At 48.6% G+C, this 15,783-nt stretch overlaps 1 protein-coding gene across 3 annotated transcripts in view; it reads right to left on the reverse strand.

The window, feature by feature from the left end:
* Positions 1-15,783, reverse strand: part of Dock2 (dedicator of cytokinesis 2) — a 400,432-nt gene that overhangs the window by 100,742 nt on the left and 283,907 nt on the right. For all 3 annotated transcript variants that reach the window (XM_027938544.3, XM_071611997.1, XM_034636841.2), the window contains exons 28-29: positions 6,415-6,513; positions 3,686-3,780 (exon numbers count right to left, since the gene is read on the reverse strand). In XM_027938544.3, the coding sequence (XP_027794345.1) occupies positions 3,686-3,780; positions 6,415-6,513 (194 nt within the window). The remainder of the gene's footprint in view (positions 1-3,685; positions 3,781-6,414; positions 6,514-15,783) is intronic.

The following is a 15,783-nucleotide window of genomic DNA, read 5'->3' on the forward strand; positions in this document are numbered from 1 at the left end:
CAAGCACTATTGCTAGTCCTACTTGACGGGGAGGAAAACTGAGTCCAGAGTGGTTAAGTATCTTTCTTGCCCAGTTAACTGATAGAAACAGGATTTGAGCCCAGGAAATCACAGGTTTTCACTTCTCTGTGCTGCCTCTGGGGGGTCTCCGGTGGCCATACAGCACTAGGCCATACTCCCACGGGTGCACTTGTCTCCCCATTAGACTGGAAGCCCTCTGCCACCTAGGACCATAGATTGAACTGATCTGTGTATGCCCTGGAGCCCGGACACCTAAGACTTTCAATAACTATTTGTTGGTCGGTTAACTGCATTTAAAAGGAGCTCCAGGGATGCCTGTAGATTCCCAAGGCCCCCAGAAATGCTGGAATTCCAGATCAAGGCACAGATGGAAGGCGGGGGGTGGGGGGGAAGAGGTTCCTAGGCACCATTCTGTTAATTTACAGTGTTTTAAAGAACTTGATTATTTAAAAATTAATCATGTCATGTAAATCAGATCTTACTGAATGCTGCATCTCAACAAAAAGGGGGAAAAAAGCTCTAACAGGAAGCATCTCTTGCAGTAGACTGTCATTACATCTGTCGACACAAGCGGTACACAGCTGGGGCGACATTTGATTTTGGAAAACCCCACTCCTTCCTCCAGCCTGCACCAAAGTAAATAATGGATGACTAATATGTATATATAAATCATAAGTGATGAGAGAAAATTCATAAAAACAAGCAGATTTTATAGAAAACATAGATAACAGGGAGAAAAGAGAGGAGGAGGCGGAGGGACGAAGACAGGAAAGAAAGTTACAATGTTCAGACTAAGAAGTGAAGCTGGTCCAGCCACAGGAACCAGCTGAGGTGCTGCAGAAGAGAGGAGGGCATTGGGCACCCCCGGCCGCTGTCCTGTTTGTCCCACCTAGCTGGGTCCTTGGCAAGGCCCCCCTCCCTTGGGCCTCAGGGCACGTGTCCAAGCAGTGCCCTTAGGGCTAGGGCTCAGATCCAATGGCTTCTCGGTTCCTTATCAGCAATGCAGTCGTGAGTAGGCTACTACTTATCTATTCTGTGCGCAGCTCCTCACCGATAAAAATGCAGATTCTGACAGTTTTACCTCATGGTAAAGTTGTTGGGGGATGAAATGAGCGAATGCACCTGAAGCTTTTACCACCTGGAGGAGGACGTGATGAACATGAACGTCAGCTGAAGCAAATGGCACAGAAGGAGCACAACAGTGAAACTTCAAGGGGCCGGGATCCTAAGGGATCACTGTGGCCAGAAGGTGCAGGAAAGGGACCGAGCCAGGCGTGTGAGAAGCCAGGCGTTGGGTGGGGGAGGGGTGACATCAGCACATGCTTCTCCAGTTCAATACCACATTTGTCCTCTCCTGTGGTGGCAGCACTGTCACTCACCGGGTTCTTCCCAGCCACCGGGCATTGTGCTGGGAACAGCTCATTCCACCCTCCTGCTGCAAAGTCCATCTAATGGAACTATTGCTGTCCCTATTGTACCGGTGAGGAAGCCGGAGAAAGGCAAGGTGGCAGAACTCAGGAGGCTGAGGCTCTATTCTTGAGTCCAGCTTTTTTAAACAAGTAATTAAATGCAACAATAGTACTTAGCTGATCCTTAAGAGATACAAATGTTTCCATTTAGGAGACACTTCCACTTTCTCCGGTTTCTAGAAAATTCTATTCTTATTTCCTTGGCAGTGAAAAACAAGGAATCATCTCCAGATGAACAGACTCAGGTCCGTAGCGAGCAGGGGTTTCAGGAGGGGATGTTCCTCCAAGGCACTGGCCCACAGATCCGCCTGTGTTTCTTTGAATGACTGTGCAGGCCACTCCGCGGGAGGCCTGTGGGCAAAACCCCAATACCTTACCAACCAGTGGGCAAAACAGCAAAGGGCCCTCCTGTAGTGCAGGAGCTGGCTGCCCCGCAGCTCCAGGTGACTGACGGGTCATCGATATATGACCAGCTACAAAATTATGGGGGCTCGGTGCAAAATGAAAATACAAGTGTCCTTGTCTAGAAATTGTTAAGAACTCCGAGATACCAAAGCATTAAACCAAGCATGGAGCCCTCCAGAGCTTTGGGCTTTATGCACCTGCCTGTCTCATGCCCACAGGGCTGGGGAGTGACCTGCCTCTGACCCAGCATGTGGCCTGGGCCCAATTCCCACCAGCACAATAATCCTGCAGAAGTCAGCTTGCACCTGCGTGGTGTGAAGGGAGAACCTGGAGGTGGCCCAGCTGAGATGCTCTGACACCTGCTGCTGGGCTGATCTTCCTCCTCCCAGGGGAAGCAGAGGCACACAGACAGACAGCTCCTTCCAGACAAAGCCCTCCTCCACTCCAGCAGCCCTGGATGTTGGCCCCAGAGCTCTGTGGGCAAGGGTGTCCACTGTCACCTGGTGACACAGGGAGAGCAAGGACGGGGGGGGGGGGGTGGCAGCTGGGGCTGGAGTCAGCTCCAAGCATGGGAGATAGAAATCCTCAGGCTGTATCAATGGCAAATCATCAATATGTAAATGTTCCTCATCTCCTCTCTTTCCCTTCCACCAAAGAGAACTCAGCTGCGGCTCTTTCGACTTTCCTCTTCTTCCACCCTCTGGGGACCTTTCTCTCTGCCAATCAGCACTTGGGTTTCAGGATACAGAACTGAGGCAAAATGTAGAGGGCCATAAACTGGGAGCTGGTGTGAGATGAAGGGCTTCCCTGGGGGACCTGAAGCAAACACAAGAGCCAAAGAAATCGGGAGAGAAAGGGGAGAGAGGGGCCAGGAAGGCCCCGCTGAAGGTCATCACGGGCGGGATGTGAGAAAAAGGCTCTGAGAGAGACCAGGGGAAACCTCACCATGTGAGAGAGATGGGAGGCAGGGGGGTGGAGAAAAGGAATATTAGAAGATGTCGCCGAGTGTCAGGATCTGAATTTCACTGTGTTGAAATGTATTAGAGACATAATGGTAAATACTGAAATCTTTGACAATTAACTTTTATCTCCTGCTGAGCTGGGCCATGTCGGGTGTGAGCTCCACTTGGGTTACACTGATGTTCATAGCTACGATGTGCACATCCAGAGACACCCCAGTTACAACACACCAATGGCTCTGAAGACAGATTCATCGGTAAAACTCTATTTCCTAAATCCTCTCTTGGAAAATGCTGCTTAATCCAATGAAACTTCCTGCACTTCTTTTACCATAGGTCACAGGATATGTTTGATTATTTTAAATAAATTTTGAAATAATATAATTAAAAATGCTTCCCGGGGCTGGGGATGTGGCTCAAGCGGTAGCATGCTCGCCTGGCATGCGTGCGGCCTGGGTTCGATCCTCAGCACCACATACAAACAAAGATGTTGTGTCCACTGAAAACTAAAAAATAAATATTAAAAAATACTCTCTCCTCTCTCTATCTTTAAAAAAAAAATGCTTCCCTATACTTGCCTGTCTAGAGAGTTCAGGGAAGGTTTCATAGACAAAGTGTGGTATCCTAACTGGGATTTCAAGAACAGAGAAGGAGTGGGGGACTTCTGAGTAATTCAGGATGAGTGTGAAGTTCTCCCCTGGGTTTCAATGTGGACAGGATATGTCAGCACTTCAACTTCTTCCCACTAGGGGGAGCTATCCCCACCTCATGGCTACCAGTGATCTCTTCATTGAGCCCTGGGAGGTGGCCTTTGGGAAGAAGGTCTCCCACCTGTTCTGAACCATGCTCATGGCCATCCAGTCCACAGGGTACACATTCTTCCCGATGAGGTCCTTGAACATGATGAAGGTCTCCATCAGGAAGTCCTGAAAGAGTGGAGAAAACACGCCAGTCATAGGCCTTGCAGGTAGGAAGTGACTTCAAGTGTCCAGGTCGCGTGGGCTGTTACAATGTTTCCTTTATTATTATTATTATTTTATATAGAGAGAAAGAAAGGTAAGGGGATCAATTCTTCATTGAAGCTAATTCAGGGAAATTCATTGCCATGCATTGTAAATAGAAGCGTAAAAGTTGGCTTCTGAGAGGCTGTTTCGCAAATAAGTAGAACATGAATATGGAATAAGGAGACAATCTCAAAATAAAGCACTATTAATTCTGTCTTTGAGAATAAAGAAGTAAATGTATTCATCGATGTGGCAATGTTATAATCATCTTCCCAAATATGTATTTGAGCAGAAAATAATCGACACCATATGAACACATCTCAGGCCATTTAGCAAATAAACTATTATTTAAATGAGCATCTAATTAGCAGTGGTGTAAACACAGCTATTTCATCTGTCACACACACACACACACACACACACACACACATATGAGCAGATTAGAGGGAGCATAGGAACCAGGACTCTCCTTCCCTCCTTTGGAGAGGTTCAAAGTGACTTCAACACACTCTCTCAGATTTTGCAATGGGACAAACTTGGCCTCCATCTTTGCAGAAAACAAATTCAGTACAAATCCAGATAGCGAAGACCCAGAACCTGTGACCCTCTTGAGCTGGAAGTAATAAAAACCATATCGCTTGAATGCTTTAGGTGAAGCCTAAAATCCAGAGGGAGTCCCTTCAGAATTCTTTCCATGAGCAGTGGTTTTCAAATCATCCTGACTGCAGAATTCTTTGTTCAAAGGAAATCTCACCTGGAACCTAATATTTGAAATAGATAAACGTAGATGGGCTCTGTGTGTGTGTGTGTGTGTGTGTGTGTGTGTGTGAGAGAGAGAGAGAGAGAGAGAGAGAGAGAGAGAGAGAGCAGAGTGCAGCTAGAAAGAACATAATTTGAAAATCACTGCTTTAAGATAAATTGCAAAATTCTGGAGATGGCATTGGTTCTTTCCCAGCAGTCTCTGCTTCTAGGAAAAATGGCCTCAGTGTTCTAAGTCCCAGCTTCCACATCAGCAGAATGGGGGCAGCATCTATCCCCAAGGGTCCGCACAGTGACTAGGTGCACCTGGGAGCTTAGCACAGAGGCTTGGAGCCAAGAGCTCCTTAATGCTGGAGATGTTAATGGCAGAGATTGTTATTCACCCTTGATGTCACCTGGGCAAGTGTGGCTCTCGTCCCAGGCACACCCCCTTCCTACGGGATGGAGAAGGCTTCTGGCTCACAGATGGACAAAGTGGCTTCTGACTGAGAAGATGCATGTAGTGTGAGGGGCAGAGCTGAGGTTCAAGGTGGACCTCGGGCATGTTGGTCCTGTACTGCTGTGGAGCCTTCGTCAAGAAGACTGTAGAGCTGAAGCAAGTGACTCCTAACACCCATGTCATACTGCTAGGAGAATCAGATAAGAAAGTGCGTATGTTCAACAAGTAAGAATTCCCTTCCCCACCTTCCTTCCCAGGAATCATTGTTTACATAAAAGATCAAAAATTAGGAATCTGGTTTTCCTATTTCCGTGTCCCAAGACATAAAGAACTTGGTGGGGGTGGGAGAAAAACTGGGGTTATTCCTTTTATTTGTCTTTTGAGTATCCAGAAAAGGGTTCCATTTCTTCCCAACCCTACTACAAAGAGGAGAGCTTTGGCTCACTGCTGGGGGTGGGGGTGTTGGCTCCCAGTCATTCCCTGAGGAGGGGCCACTCTCTGAGGGTGGTCCAGGCTCAGCACCCTTGGTCTTCCCAGGAGAATTAAGAGAGCTCCTAGCAGCAGGACTCCTGCCCCTGGAAGTGGTGAGTGACAAAGGGCCACACTGACAGGAGAGGGTCCTCTGCTATACCCTGGGACAGGGCAGCTAGGGTGGGCCTCTCTGTTGTATCTGCTGCAGAGCCGATGGCCATGGGGCACGGGGTGGTGGTCCTGTAGCAGCTGAGTCCTGAGAGGCTAGAAGAGGCTCAGGGATGGGGATGTAGCTCAGTGGTAGAGCACTTGAGGAGCATCCGCTAGGCCCTGGCTTCCATCCTCAGCACAGAAAAGAAAGAAAAAAGAGACCTGGGCTCAGGGCAATTTCTTCTATGCAGTATCATAACCTAATACTAGCTATCTCTCCTGGGTACTCACAATGTGAGCAATACAGTGCTCCCACCCAAGCCCCTCAGCATACCCTGAAACCCAATCAAATTATCCCCACTTTACGGATGGGGAAACTGAGGCTTATGAGAGGTTCTCTTGCCCCTGGTCACACAGCTAGCTGGTGACAAAGCCAGGATTCAAATCCAAGACTGCATGACTCCAACTCTTGCTCTTAGGCTGCAAGCGTCCAAGATTTACCAGCACCTATTTATTGAGCCACATCTAGATCACATGGTAGATGTCCGTGACTCGACTCTGACATGATTAAAGACATGTTCCCGAGTGGGAAATACAAGAGACAGGAAATCAGACATGCTCATAAACACGCTCAAGACCTGCAGGGACGTCTTGTGTCCTAAACTCATGAGAACCATGAGAGCCAGGTGTCACGTCCTGCCCACCCGCCCTCCACCCCCAGCGTCTCTCAGACTCACCACAAGGTCTGAGCTGGTGTGGAAGGTCTCGATGTAGAAGGAGTAGTGTTGGTCACCCATCTGGTTTAGGATGGCCGTCATACATGCCACGAAGTGACTCTGCAAGACATAAAGAAAAATACCACGGACAAGTGAGAAAGGACCATGGGATTCATCTTTCCCATTTCCTTGACTCTAAACTGGAAAATGCTCAACCTTCCCCAGCAAGTGTCACAGGGCCGTCCAAGGACAGGGACTCTCTCCTCACTGGATGAGTGTGTGAAACTTGCCTAGAGGAAAATGTCTCCTTACAGCGCCTTCATGGAATCAGCCTTCACTGAGCACCTATGATGCCCCTGCAGCAAGCACCGCAGGTATGAAAATAAGAGCCGATGTGACCTCTCCTGCTATTTGTACTTTGGGAAAAGAGCAGTGGTGGGTGTTGGGAGATTCAGCCGAGGTGGGGCTCCTGGAGTTGGTTTCACTTCCTGTTAAATAATTTTAATGGGAAATCCCAGTTATCTCATCTGTAAAGTGGGGCAATCATCCATCCATCCATCCATCCATCCATCCATCCATCCATCCATATCTCCCACTAGAGAATTATCAAAAGGATCTGATAATCAAAGCAAGTTATTTATTTGTATGTACCAATGTGCCTCAAGGAAACCTGTTCTTCTGTAGAATTGACATGCGCTAATAAGCAAAAAAGGATCCACTGGATCCGAGACCACCCTGAAATCCCACTAGGGTTCCCTGTGGAGGGACCAGTTATTGGATCATTATGAAGGAGCCAGAGAAGTCGGCAACCTAGGGTGGGATAAGAAAGGAAGGGATGGAGCCTGCTGTCCAAGAGTTGATGGTCTCATTGGGAAATCATGACTGAATCCAGGAGAGAAAAAGTTCAAGATCCTGAAGAATTCAGACAAGAGGGAAACCGAGGCGGAGAGCTGGAGAGGTCTGGAAGGATCCCTGGGAGCAGAGAGGCAGGGAATACACCCTTTCACGCACCATAGACCTCAGCTTGGTCTCTCTTGCCATCTCTCTCCCAGACTGGCAGGGTCAGCTTTAGGGTGGGAGACCTGGTCAAGGAAGCATTAGCCACTGAGCCAGCAGCCAGGAGAAGCTACTCTGTACCGCCCCTGTACGATCCCCTGGGGGCTGCCATCTTGGCCAGAGGCAGGTCCATTGTGGTCCAGCCCAGTGCAGACAATTGGAGATGGACTGGCACTGTCATGCCGGTGTCTCTAGGGACCCCCACTCCAAGAGTCCTTAGAAGTTTTATGTTTGGAGGCGGTAGGCTTGGAAAATTTATGTTTGAACCCCAAACTGGGGCTGGTATCACACACTGCTGCCTTTGTTTATATAAAAAGAAGTTCTTTTGTTAAAAAATATGGCAAACATTAACACCTGCCGATGGTTGAAAATTTTGTTCCCGTGGTGGGGCAGCATCCTTGGTGACCCCAGGAGACCCCTTTTGCGTTCCTCCTCAAGAACCCTTTAGGGTGACTGAATGTCTCTGAGGCTCCTGTTCACCAAAGTGGCTCCCAAAGATACAGATTGTCCTTCGCTTCTGGGTTCTCTTCAGTTGAGATCGTCTGCTTCCCCTGCCGGCAGGACCAGCTAGGCAATTTGTGGGGCCCAGAACAAAATGAAAATGTGGGGCCCTTGTTTAAAATGATTGAATATTTCAAAATAGCCCTGTGGCCTTTCTAAGCAAGGGACTCAGTATGATTAAGCGGGTCACTCACACAGGAAGCTAGCCCAGCTGGCCGGTGACCCCCACATTTACCGTAAATGCTTAGGAAACATACAGATCTGGCAGAGAGCCCCACACCGGGACTCTCAGGAACAGTGACCAGTCTGCTCCATGGAGGGGACTGGCAGCGTCTACAAGGGGCCACACCCCCTGCATGGTCTGCAGCCAGTTCCTCTCTCCTGCTCAGGCAACAGCGAGTGGTGAGTTTTGAAATTATTCACCCTTTCAACCCAGACTGAACAGCCCCAGCACTGCCAACTTAACCAGGTCCATTAAGTCAAGAAATGAACTTACTTCCTGTGTATACCTCTGGCCAGCTGGATGTAAACAAAATCCCAGGGCTTAAAGGGTGTACAAGTGTGTGTGCGTGTGTGCGTGTGTGTATGCGCACACGATCCCCTGCCTCCTCTACTCCCTCCATCTCCTCTCCCTTCCTGGAAGAATTCCGCCTGTGGCCACTAGAGGGCCGTTCTCTTCACACAGTCGCTGCTGTGCAGTTTGTTCGGCTTATTTATTCCTACGTGAGCAGACCCACTACACTTCTTGCATATAAACAGTGAAAATTACAATATAAAGGACTTATTTTTCCTTCTTTCGGAGTTATTCTGCTGCTGGTGAAAGCCTGGCTTGTTGTGCAAGGAAGGGGGGACATCTCCAGCAGGTAATCCCACTGTTTCAAGGTAAGAGATGTGGGAAGGTTTTATTTGTGTGTGTGATGGATGATCTTCTAAGAGAAAACGCTGTTCGCCTCTTGGACGATAGTTTACTTCTAAAGCTTTGGCTTAACGGAGCGCTGGGATTGTGAGCTTGAATGGGTGTGTGTGTGGGGGGGGGGGGTAGGGGTGAAAAGCCCACCATTGTCACAACTGCTGGCTGCCCCAGATGCATAGGTATGGAATGCTTGTTATTGTCAATGGCTCGATTGGAAAGGGGGGAAATGCAAAAATCAGATCTGGGAGCTAACTTTGCTTGGAATTACCTTGAAAAGGCTGCCTTGTCTGAAGCCCTGTTTAAGGAAACTTCTATGCTTCCTTGAAAAAGAAAAAAAAAAAAAATCAAGGAGCAGGATTGCAGTCCCTATTAGAGAGAGTGACCATTTCGTGAAAGAAAACCATTATCATTTTATTAGGAGTGGGTTAGTGTGGTAGAGATTATGGATCGATCAAAATTACTTTTACCAGCTTGTTAATTTCTTTGTTCCAACTGCCACACAGAAAACCCCAGCTGGGTGCCTTTTCCTTTCCGTAGATTGGTGGTGTGATGTGACTGAAGTTTGCACAAGTTACCTGCATTTGGCTGTTAGTGAAAAATGACAGTGTGTGACTTCCAACTGCAGGCATCTCGTTTTCCTACTGTAGTACCTAGCCCACTGTGGTATCAGACCCCTCAGAAATCATACCAACACCACCGATTGATACCCGAAATGGAGCAAGACACGGGTAGCAGGTTTCTGTTCAGGAAAGGCTCTGCTCTGCCATTTGAATTTTCAAAAACCACTTTGTCACAATGATAAAAGGATGGAACAACATTAGGCTTCTCTGACATGTGTCCCCTTTCCAGTAGTACCCTCAAAATGGCAACTCTGTCTTGCCCTTCTCCCTTCTTACAAGTTTGGGACCCTGCTTCTACATCACCATGACTGAAAATTTTAGAAGGAATTAGATCAGACGGCATCTGCCCTAGCAGTTGAGACAGCCCTAACATTGACATTGCTGAAACTTTATAGCAAAGGAGCTCAAACTCCAAGCCCATCAGCAACCCAGAAGAGCAGCATAATGCTGTGTGGGGACTATGGGGGTGGGGGATCCCCAGTAGTCCAGGCTAGCAAGAATCCCCCTCTTCTCATCCCTGGCAGAGATTCTGAAATGGACATATATTTACTACCAAGGCACGAGGCAGCCACTCATCCATCCCAAGCAGCATGCCAGGTGCCTGGATAGGAAATTGCTTCTTAAAACGGAATACCAGTGGGACTTGCATATTAAATTCCAGAGAGAAATTGAATCTGAGACTCTGGGGCAAACCAAGCAGAGTCACCTGGCTCCGATCGGGGTTGGTTTAAAATGTGGCTAATGAATCACAGCATGAAGAGACACGGTTTGAAACTAGGTCAAACGTGTAAAAATAAGTACAGTCATCACGGGCACTTGGCTGATGAGGGCTCTTTGACGCGGCAAGCGGCGGGGTTTATCTGCCATGTAGGACCCTCTTCTGCATGTCGAGGTGATCAATTCTCGTAATTAATTCAGCTCATCAGTCAGTACGTGGGGAGGTCTCGCGCACCTGGGAGAGAGCTGGACCTCCGAGGGAAACAGTGGGGGTCTCTTCACTATGTGGAGGCAAAAGAGAAGAGAAACCTCACACCATGTGGCCCAAAATAATTAGCTCAGATACTGAGTGATTTCCATGTGGAGAGTAGCCCTCCGCAAACCCCGGCATTCACTTCTTTGCATGAAAAAATTGTCCTGATCATCATATTAATAATGCCAATAGTTTTGGTACACAACATTCAACTTCAACATATCTATTTAACATCCTACAAATGCAAACACACACACACACATACACACACACACACACCCAGGACTCCTGCAGTTCCCAGTGCAGAGGGAAGCAAGGAAGACTCTATAGGATTTGCTCTGCCTTGGAAAACAAGCCAAACAGGGGAGAGGGGCCCAGTGGCTGAGGAGGCACCCCACTCACCTGAGGTTAGTGGGAGTGAGGAGATCACAGAGGGAGGGAAAGAGCAACTTCGGGAGCTTGCTACCCAAATGCCAACATTACTATGCAATGCCAGCTGGTGACACGTTGCTATAGTAACTTCAAATAATGTGCACGACCAAAATAAAATAAAATATAGAAAGTGCCAAGGAGAGGAGACGGAGGAAAGTTTGCAGGCCGAGGGAGGCTCCTAGGGAGATGGAAAGTTCTTCCCAGGGGCTATGCTTTGGAGACTAGAGGTGGACAACATGTCCCTCTCAGGTTGCTTCTCTGCTCACCCCTTGCCTGCCATGTGGTTATGTAACGGGTTTTATTCTTGGATAAAGCTAGTGCTGTCTGTGTGGTGATCTGGGACTGGAGGTGGGAGGGACGGTGCCAGGAGAAACAAGGACTCTAAAACCCATTCATCTTAGAACTTCGTCAGGCTGCTCGAGTTGTAATTTGGAGTACTCTTCAGGGCAGCCAAGGTGCACGTTCTCTCCTAGCAACCACCAAGTTCCAGACACCATGCTAGGTACCAAGGGAGCAGCCGTGAGCAGGACAAAGGGCTCCTATCTGGTTCTGCCAGGACGTAGAGTCCAGAGTGGGCCCTGGGAAACAGCCCGAGTTCAGACCTCAGCTGACCTCCCTCTGGTCGTGTGACCTTGAGCAGGGTCTTGTACCTCAACTGCCTCATCCATTGAGGAGGAGAAAAACATTTCTTACTTCACATGGAATAAAGGGTTAAAATGAATTCCTGTCAAGAACTGAGAATGCAGAAAGCCCCCAATAACTATTAGCTAGTTTTATTATTGTCTTGTTGCCGACGGTGGTCCAGAAAAATTAGGCAGATTAGCTAATTAAAATTCCTAACCCCAATGGAGGAAATGATGACTCCGTCTACCCCATGACTACCTGTGGACACATCAAGTGCTCGCAGACGCAGCTCGAGGGCCACGTGCCCTTCAGCCGGGAACAAGCCTCGGGTTGCAACATGCCTCGAGTCCAGCTGTTCAGTAAATCGAGTGTGTGCCTCTCAGAGCAGAGCATGCTGGGAGAGTTCTTTTATTTGGGGACAGCGCTGGCAGGTAGGAAAAGTGACAACAGTGTCCAAATTGTTCAAAGGCAGGAAATACAACTGTCTTTATTGAAAACTCAAGTCTCCCAGCTGTTTGACCGTAGGAGGTGGCTGTCACTGTGCCGTGACGTTCTTCAGCTACCCAGGGGACCCTGCTGTGTGACAGAGTAAACCAAGTTACCTTTCTGCTTGGGGACGTGGTTTGTTGGGCACAGAGTCAGGGGTTTTGTGTGATCTGCTCCATGTTAAAGGGGCAACATCACAGGAAAGTGGAAAGGTGCCTCCTGGATGCTGTGTCCTCTGGATGTCCCCTGACATGTCCTGTCTATGCACACGGTGCACCAGGAGGGTCGGCTGCAAGCACCCTGGCCTGACACAGTGGACATTAGAGATGGGTCAGCTCTCCAGGCTACAAGCACAGTGTCCCCTCAGAGAGCCATCCTGGCTGACCAGGGGCAGGAGGAAGGCGTGGCGAGGCTGATGGAAACCAAGACTAGGCGAGCAGCTGTGTCCCCACAGACGCTTCTTTTGAAGCCCACACCTCTGGCCCTGGCTGGAGCCCGTGCTGTGGCTCTGCAGTGTTAGAGCGCTTTAAATCTTCCCAGGGACACAATGGGGTGTTCAATCCGGGGGGAGGAGGTGGAAAAAAAGCAAGTCCCATTCCGCCTCCTGGTGCCCAGGTCTCTCCCTTCATCTTCTCCTGACTCCTCTTGGCAATGCCACGGGGTCAGCTTTCCACCCATTTACAGAGGAAGAAAGTGAGATACAAGGAGGCCAGCAGGCATGCCAGTGTCTTCCCAGACGGGCATTTAGGAGGTGGCAGTGCAGGAACTGAGAGCGGGTCCTTCTCCCTCTGACACTGAGTTATTGCCTGGCCCCTGTCGGCACCGGGAAGAGACCTAGACGTTCTTCACTGCTGTATCTCTAGATCTAGAATCAAATTTGCATATTGCAGGGGCTCAACAGACATTAGATGAGAAACTGAATTTACTGTAGTATCCCCTATTCTACAAGAATGTCCCCTCCATAAACTCTGAAAAGCTGGGGTCGTACATTGACCACCTTTACTCCAGTAAAGGCCAGAAACCCAAGAAGTTTTTGCTCTAATTCTGGCCTTCTGGTTCCTTAACTAGGACTGGTTTCTTAAACTATGTCCTTTCAAGCCAGAACGACATCACTCTTTCACACATTTCTTCATCCAACAAGTATTTCTTGAGTACCTACTATGTGCTGGGCATGGTTCTGGTGGTGGGTACTCATCTATGAACAAGGTTCACAACAGATTTGCTCTTGAGGATTCATGCTACTAGAGAAGTGTTACAGAGCAATGGAAAGATGGAAGGGGACTATTTTCAATAGGGTAGACAGCAGCCTCTTTGTACACTGACGTTTGAGTTGAAAACTTGACTGCTGAGAATGGCTGACGCAAACATCTGGAATGGCATCCTGGTCCAGTGAAGAGCAGGTGCAAAGACCCTGAAGTGGGGACATGCAGGGCTGCCTGCAGAGCCCGGAGAGGACTGAGGGGGTGGTGAAGTATGTGAGGAGTCAGAAAGACAGGCAGGAACTGGGCCCCTTGGGTCCTCGGGGATCAGGGTGAGAGTCTGGATTTTGTTCTAAGTGCAAAGGGAAGCTCTCCCCCTGGGCTTTAGGAAGCGTGCTCTGGTGCAATGTGCTACCAGGTTGACTCTAAAGAAGCAGTTTCGGTGCCTTAGCCACAAGTCCATCTCCATGGCCCTGTTGGAGTTGTTCCCAGGGTTGTGGGTCTATAGAACGTGCAAACTCTATTCTTAGTGTTGACACTTCTTCATTCCTGTGGTGCCTTGCTCCTAGCAAACACTTCTCATGAAATGATAATTTTGTAGGAGAATCTGGCCCTCTTCTGGAGGAAGTGGACATGAATTCTCTTTGTTGTGTGTAAATTCCATTTATGTTCAGGGTCAGGGGCTCATTGCTCAGTCTGCTCCTGGCTGTTCCCCAGGAGTCTGAGTCTGGGGGAGCAACCTGAGAAACCAGACACCCCCGTTCTGAACAGAAGAGAATTGCTGTTTCAAACTCTATCTAAGGAGGTGTGGGTGTGGAGGGTCACAAATTTGATTGCAAAAAGAACAGTTTCAGAAACAAGGATTTATTCTTGGTGCACACACCAGTGTGGGCTTCCAAGCTTCATACTGAGTGTTTTAGGAGAGATTATGCAGGAGAGTCTGTTTTGAGTCCTGGACCATATGGTATAGTCCTCAGCTCGCACCTCCCTGGGAAAAATCAAAACCAGGAGCATCGCCAAGGTGTGGGCCCTGGCTGCATATCCTAAGCAGCCCCTCACCTTCTTCTGCAAGTATGTGCGTCCAGGTAAAGATAACTCCAAGGTCCTCCTTCCATGGGAAAAAGCATCACAAAAGGATAATAAGTCTCAGGCAGGAGGAATTGTGGGCTAAACAATAATAACTATAACTTAAGTAACTAAAGTAACTGTAACCTAAAGGGTGAACCATGTTTCAGATACTGTGCTGGGTCCTTTGTTTCCCCATCTGTAAGGACATTTATATGGTGATAGCAAGGGAGGAGAAGAACTTCCCTCTTCTACTTCTAACTCTATGGAGGTGTGGGTCTGGAGGGTCACAAATCTGCTCGAAAAAAGAATAGTTTCAGAAAGAACAGCTATCATCAGTGAGACATTTCTGTGCTAGACACTGCTGAGAAGCACACTGGTGATCAGAGCAGTTGAAGGTCATTGTGTACTTGCTACTGGCCAACTGTTGGACATGCCTGACCCTTTTCCTCCCAACACTCAGTAGATGTTGGTGATACCATCTGTACTTGACAGATGAGGAGACCGAGGATCAGAAAGGTGATATGACTGGCCTAGATCAACCTTACTCCAGGCGTCTTTTGTTTTCTTAAGGAAAAAAAAAAGGCTATTGCTCTATGAACACGAAATAATCATTATAATTAAGATTAAGCAACACCTTGAGGCACAAAAAAGTGTTTAATATGCTCATTTCAATCCTACCCCCCCACACACCCTGACACTGTCAAACAAAACTTAACTGTCAGGAAACATCACCCTGGGCATCTTTTGTGCCTATATAGAGAAGGAGGAAGGGAGGGATGGTCAGATAGACAGACAAATGGATGGATGGATGGACCAAGGGATGCCTGCATGGATGCACGGCTGGGTGGATGCTGCGTGGTGCCAGCCAGATGATGCAGGTAGACAGACAGTTGAAGAGGCTGGGGACAGAGCTACAGGGATAGAAGTGGCCCTATTGTGACTGTGCTCTGGGCCTATGAATCTCCCTTGACTTTAGGCTCAGCTAAGGACACATCTCCATGTTCTGCACCGCTTGGGGATCTTAATGACAGGAAGGGTTCTGTACGGGACACTAATGTCCTACACTAGGAAATGCCCCTGATTTCCCATAAAAGTAGCTGTGCTGGAAGGCTTGGATACACCTGGGTCCTGGGATCAAATCCCAGTTTGGTTTGGCATTCTCTGGGACATGGGACCAGTTGCCTGACCTCCTTGAGCCTCGGTTGCCTCTTTGTGATGGGGGATGACACTTTCCACCTCTGCTGGGCCACGGAGAGGGTAAAGTCAGAAGGTGTGTGCAGAAGGTCCCACAGAGGGCGTGGCCCTCAGAGGTCTTCAAAGGATGCCTCACAGTCTCACCCCTTCCTCACTGTCCAGGAACAGCTGCCATCATCTGGGACATGTGCAGTTGCTCTGGGTGGACTCCTGGAGGAAGATTTCAATCTCCTGTGGGCCAGGGGAGTTGTAGTGAGAATGTGGATCTATGTGGTCTCCCTTGCTGGCCCCACTGGTGCGGCTGCCATGTTTGAAGTGGTGGGGGCA

Source organism: Marmota flaviventris, chromosome 5 (genome assembly GCF_047511675.1).
Source record: "Marmota flaviventris isolate mMarFla1 chromosome 5, mMarFla1.hap1, whole genome shotgun sequence".
In the NCBI taxonomy this organism is placed as follows: domain Eukaryota; kingdom Metazoa; phylum Chordata; class Mammalia; order Rodentia; family Sciuridae; genus Marmota; species Marmota flaviventris.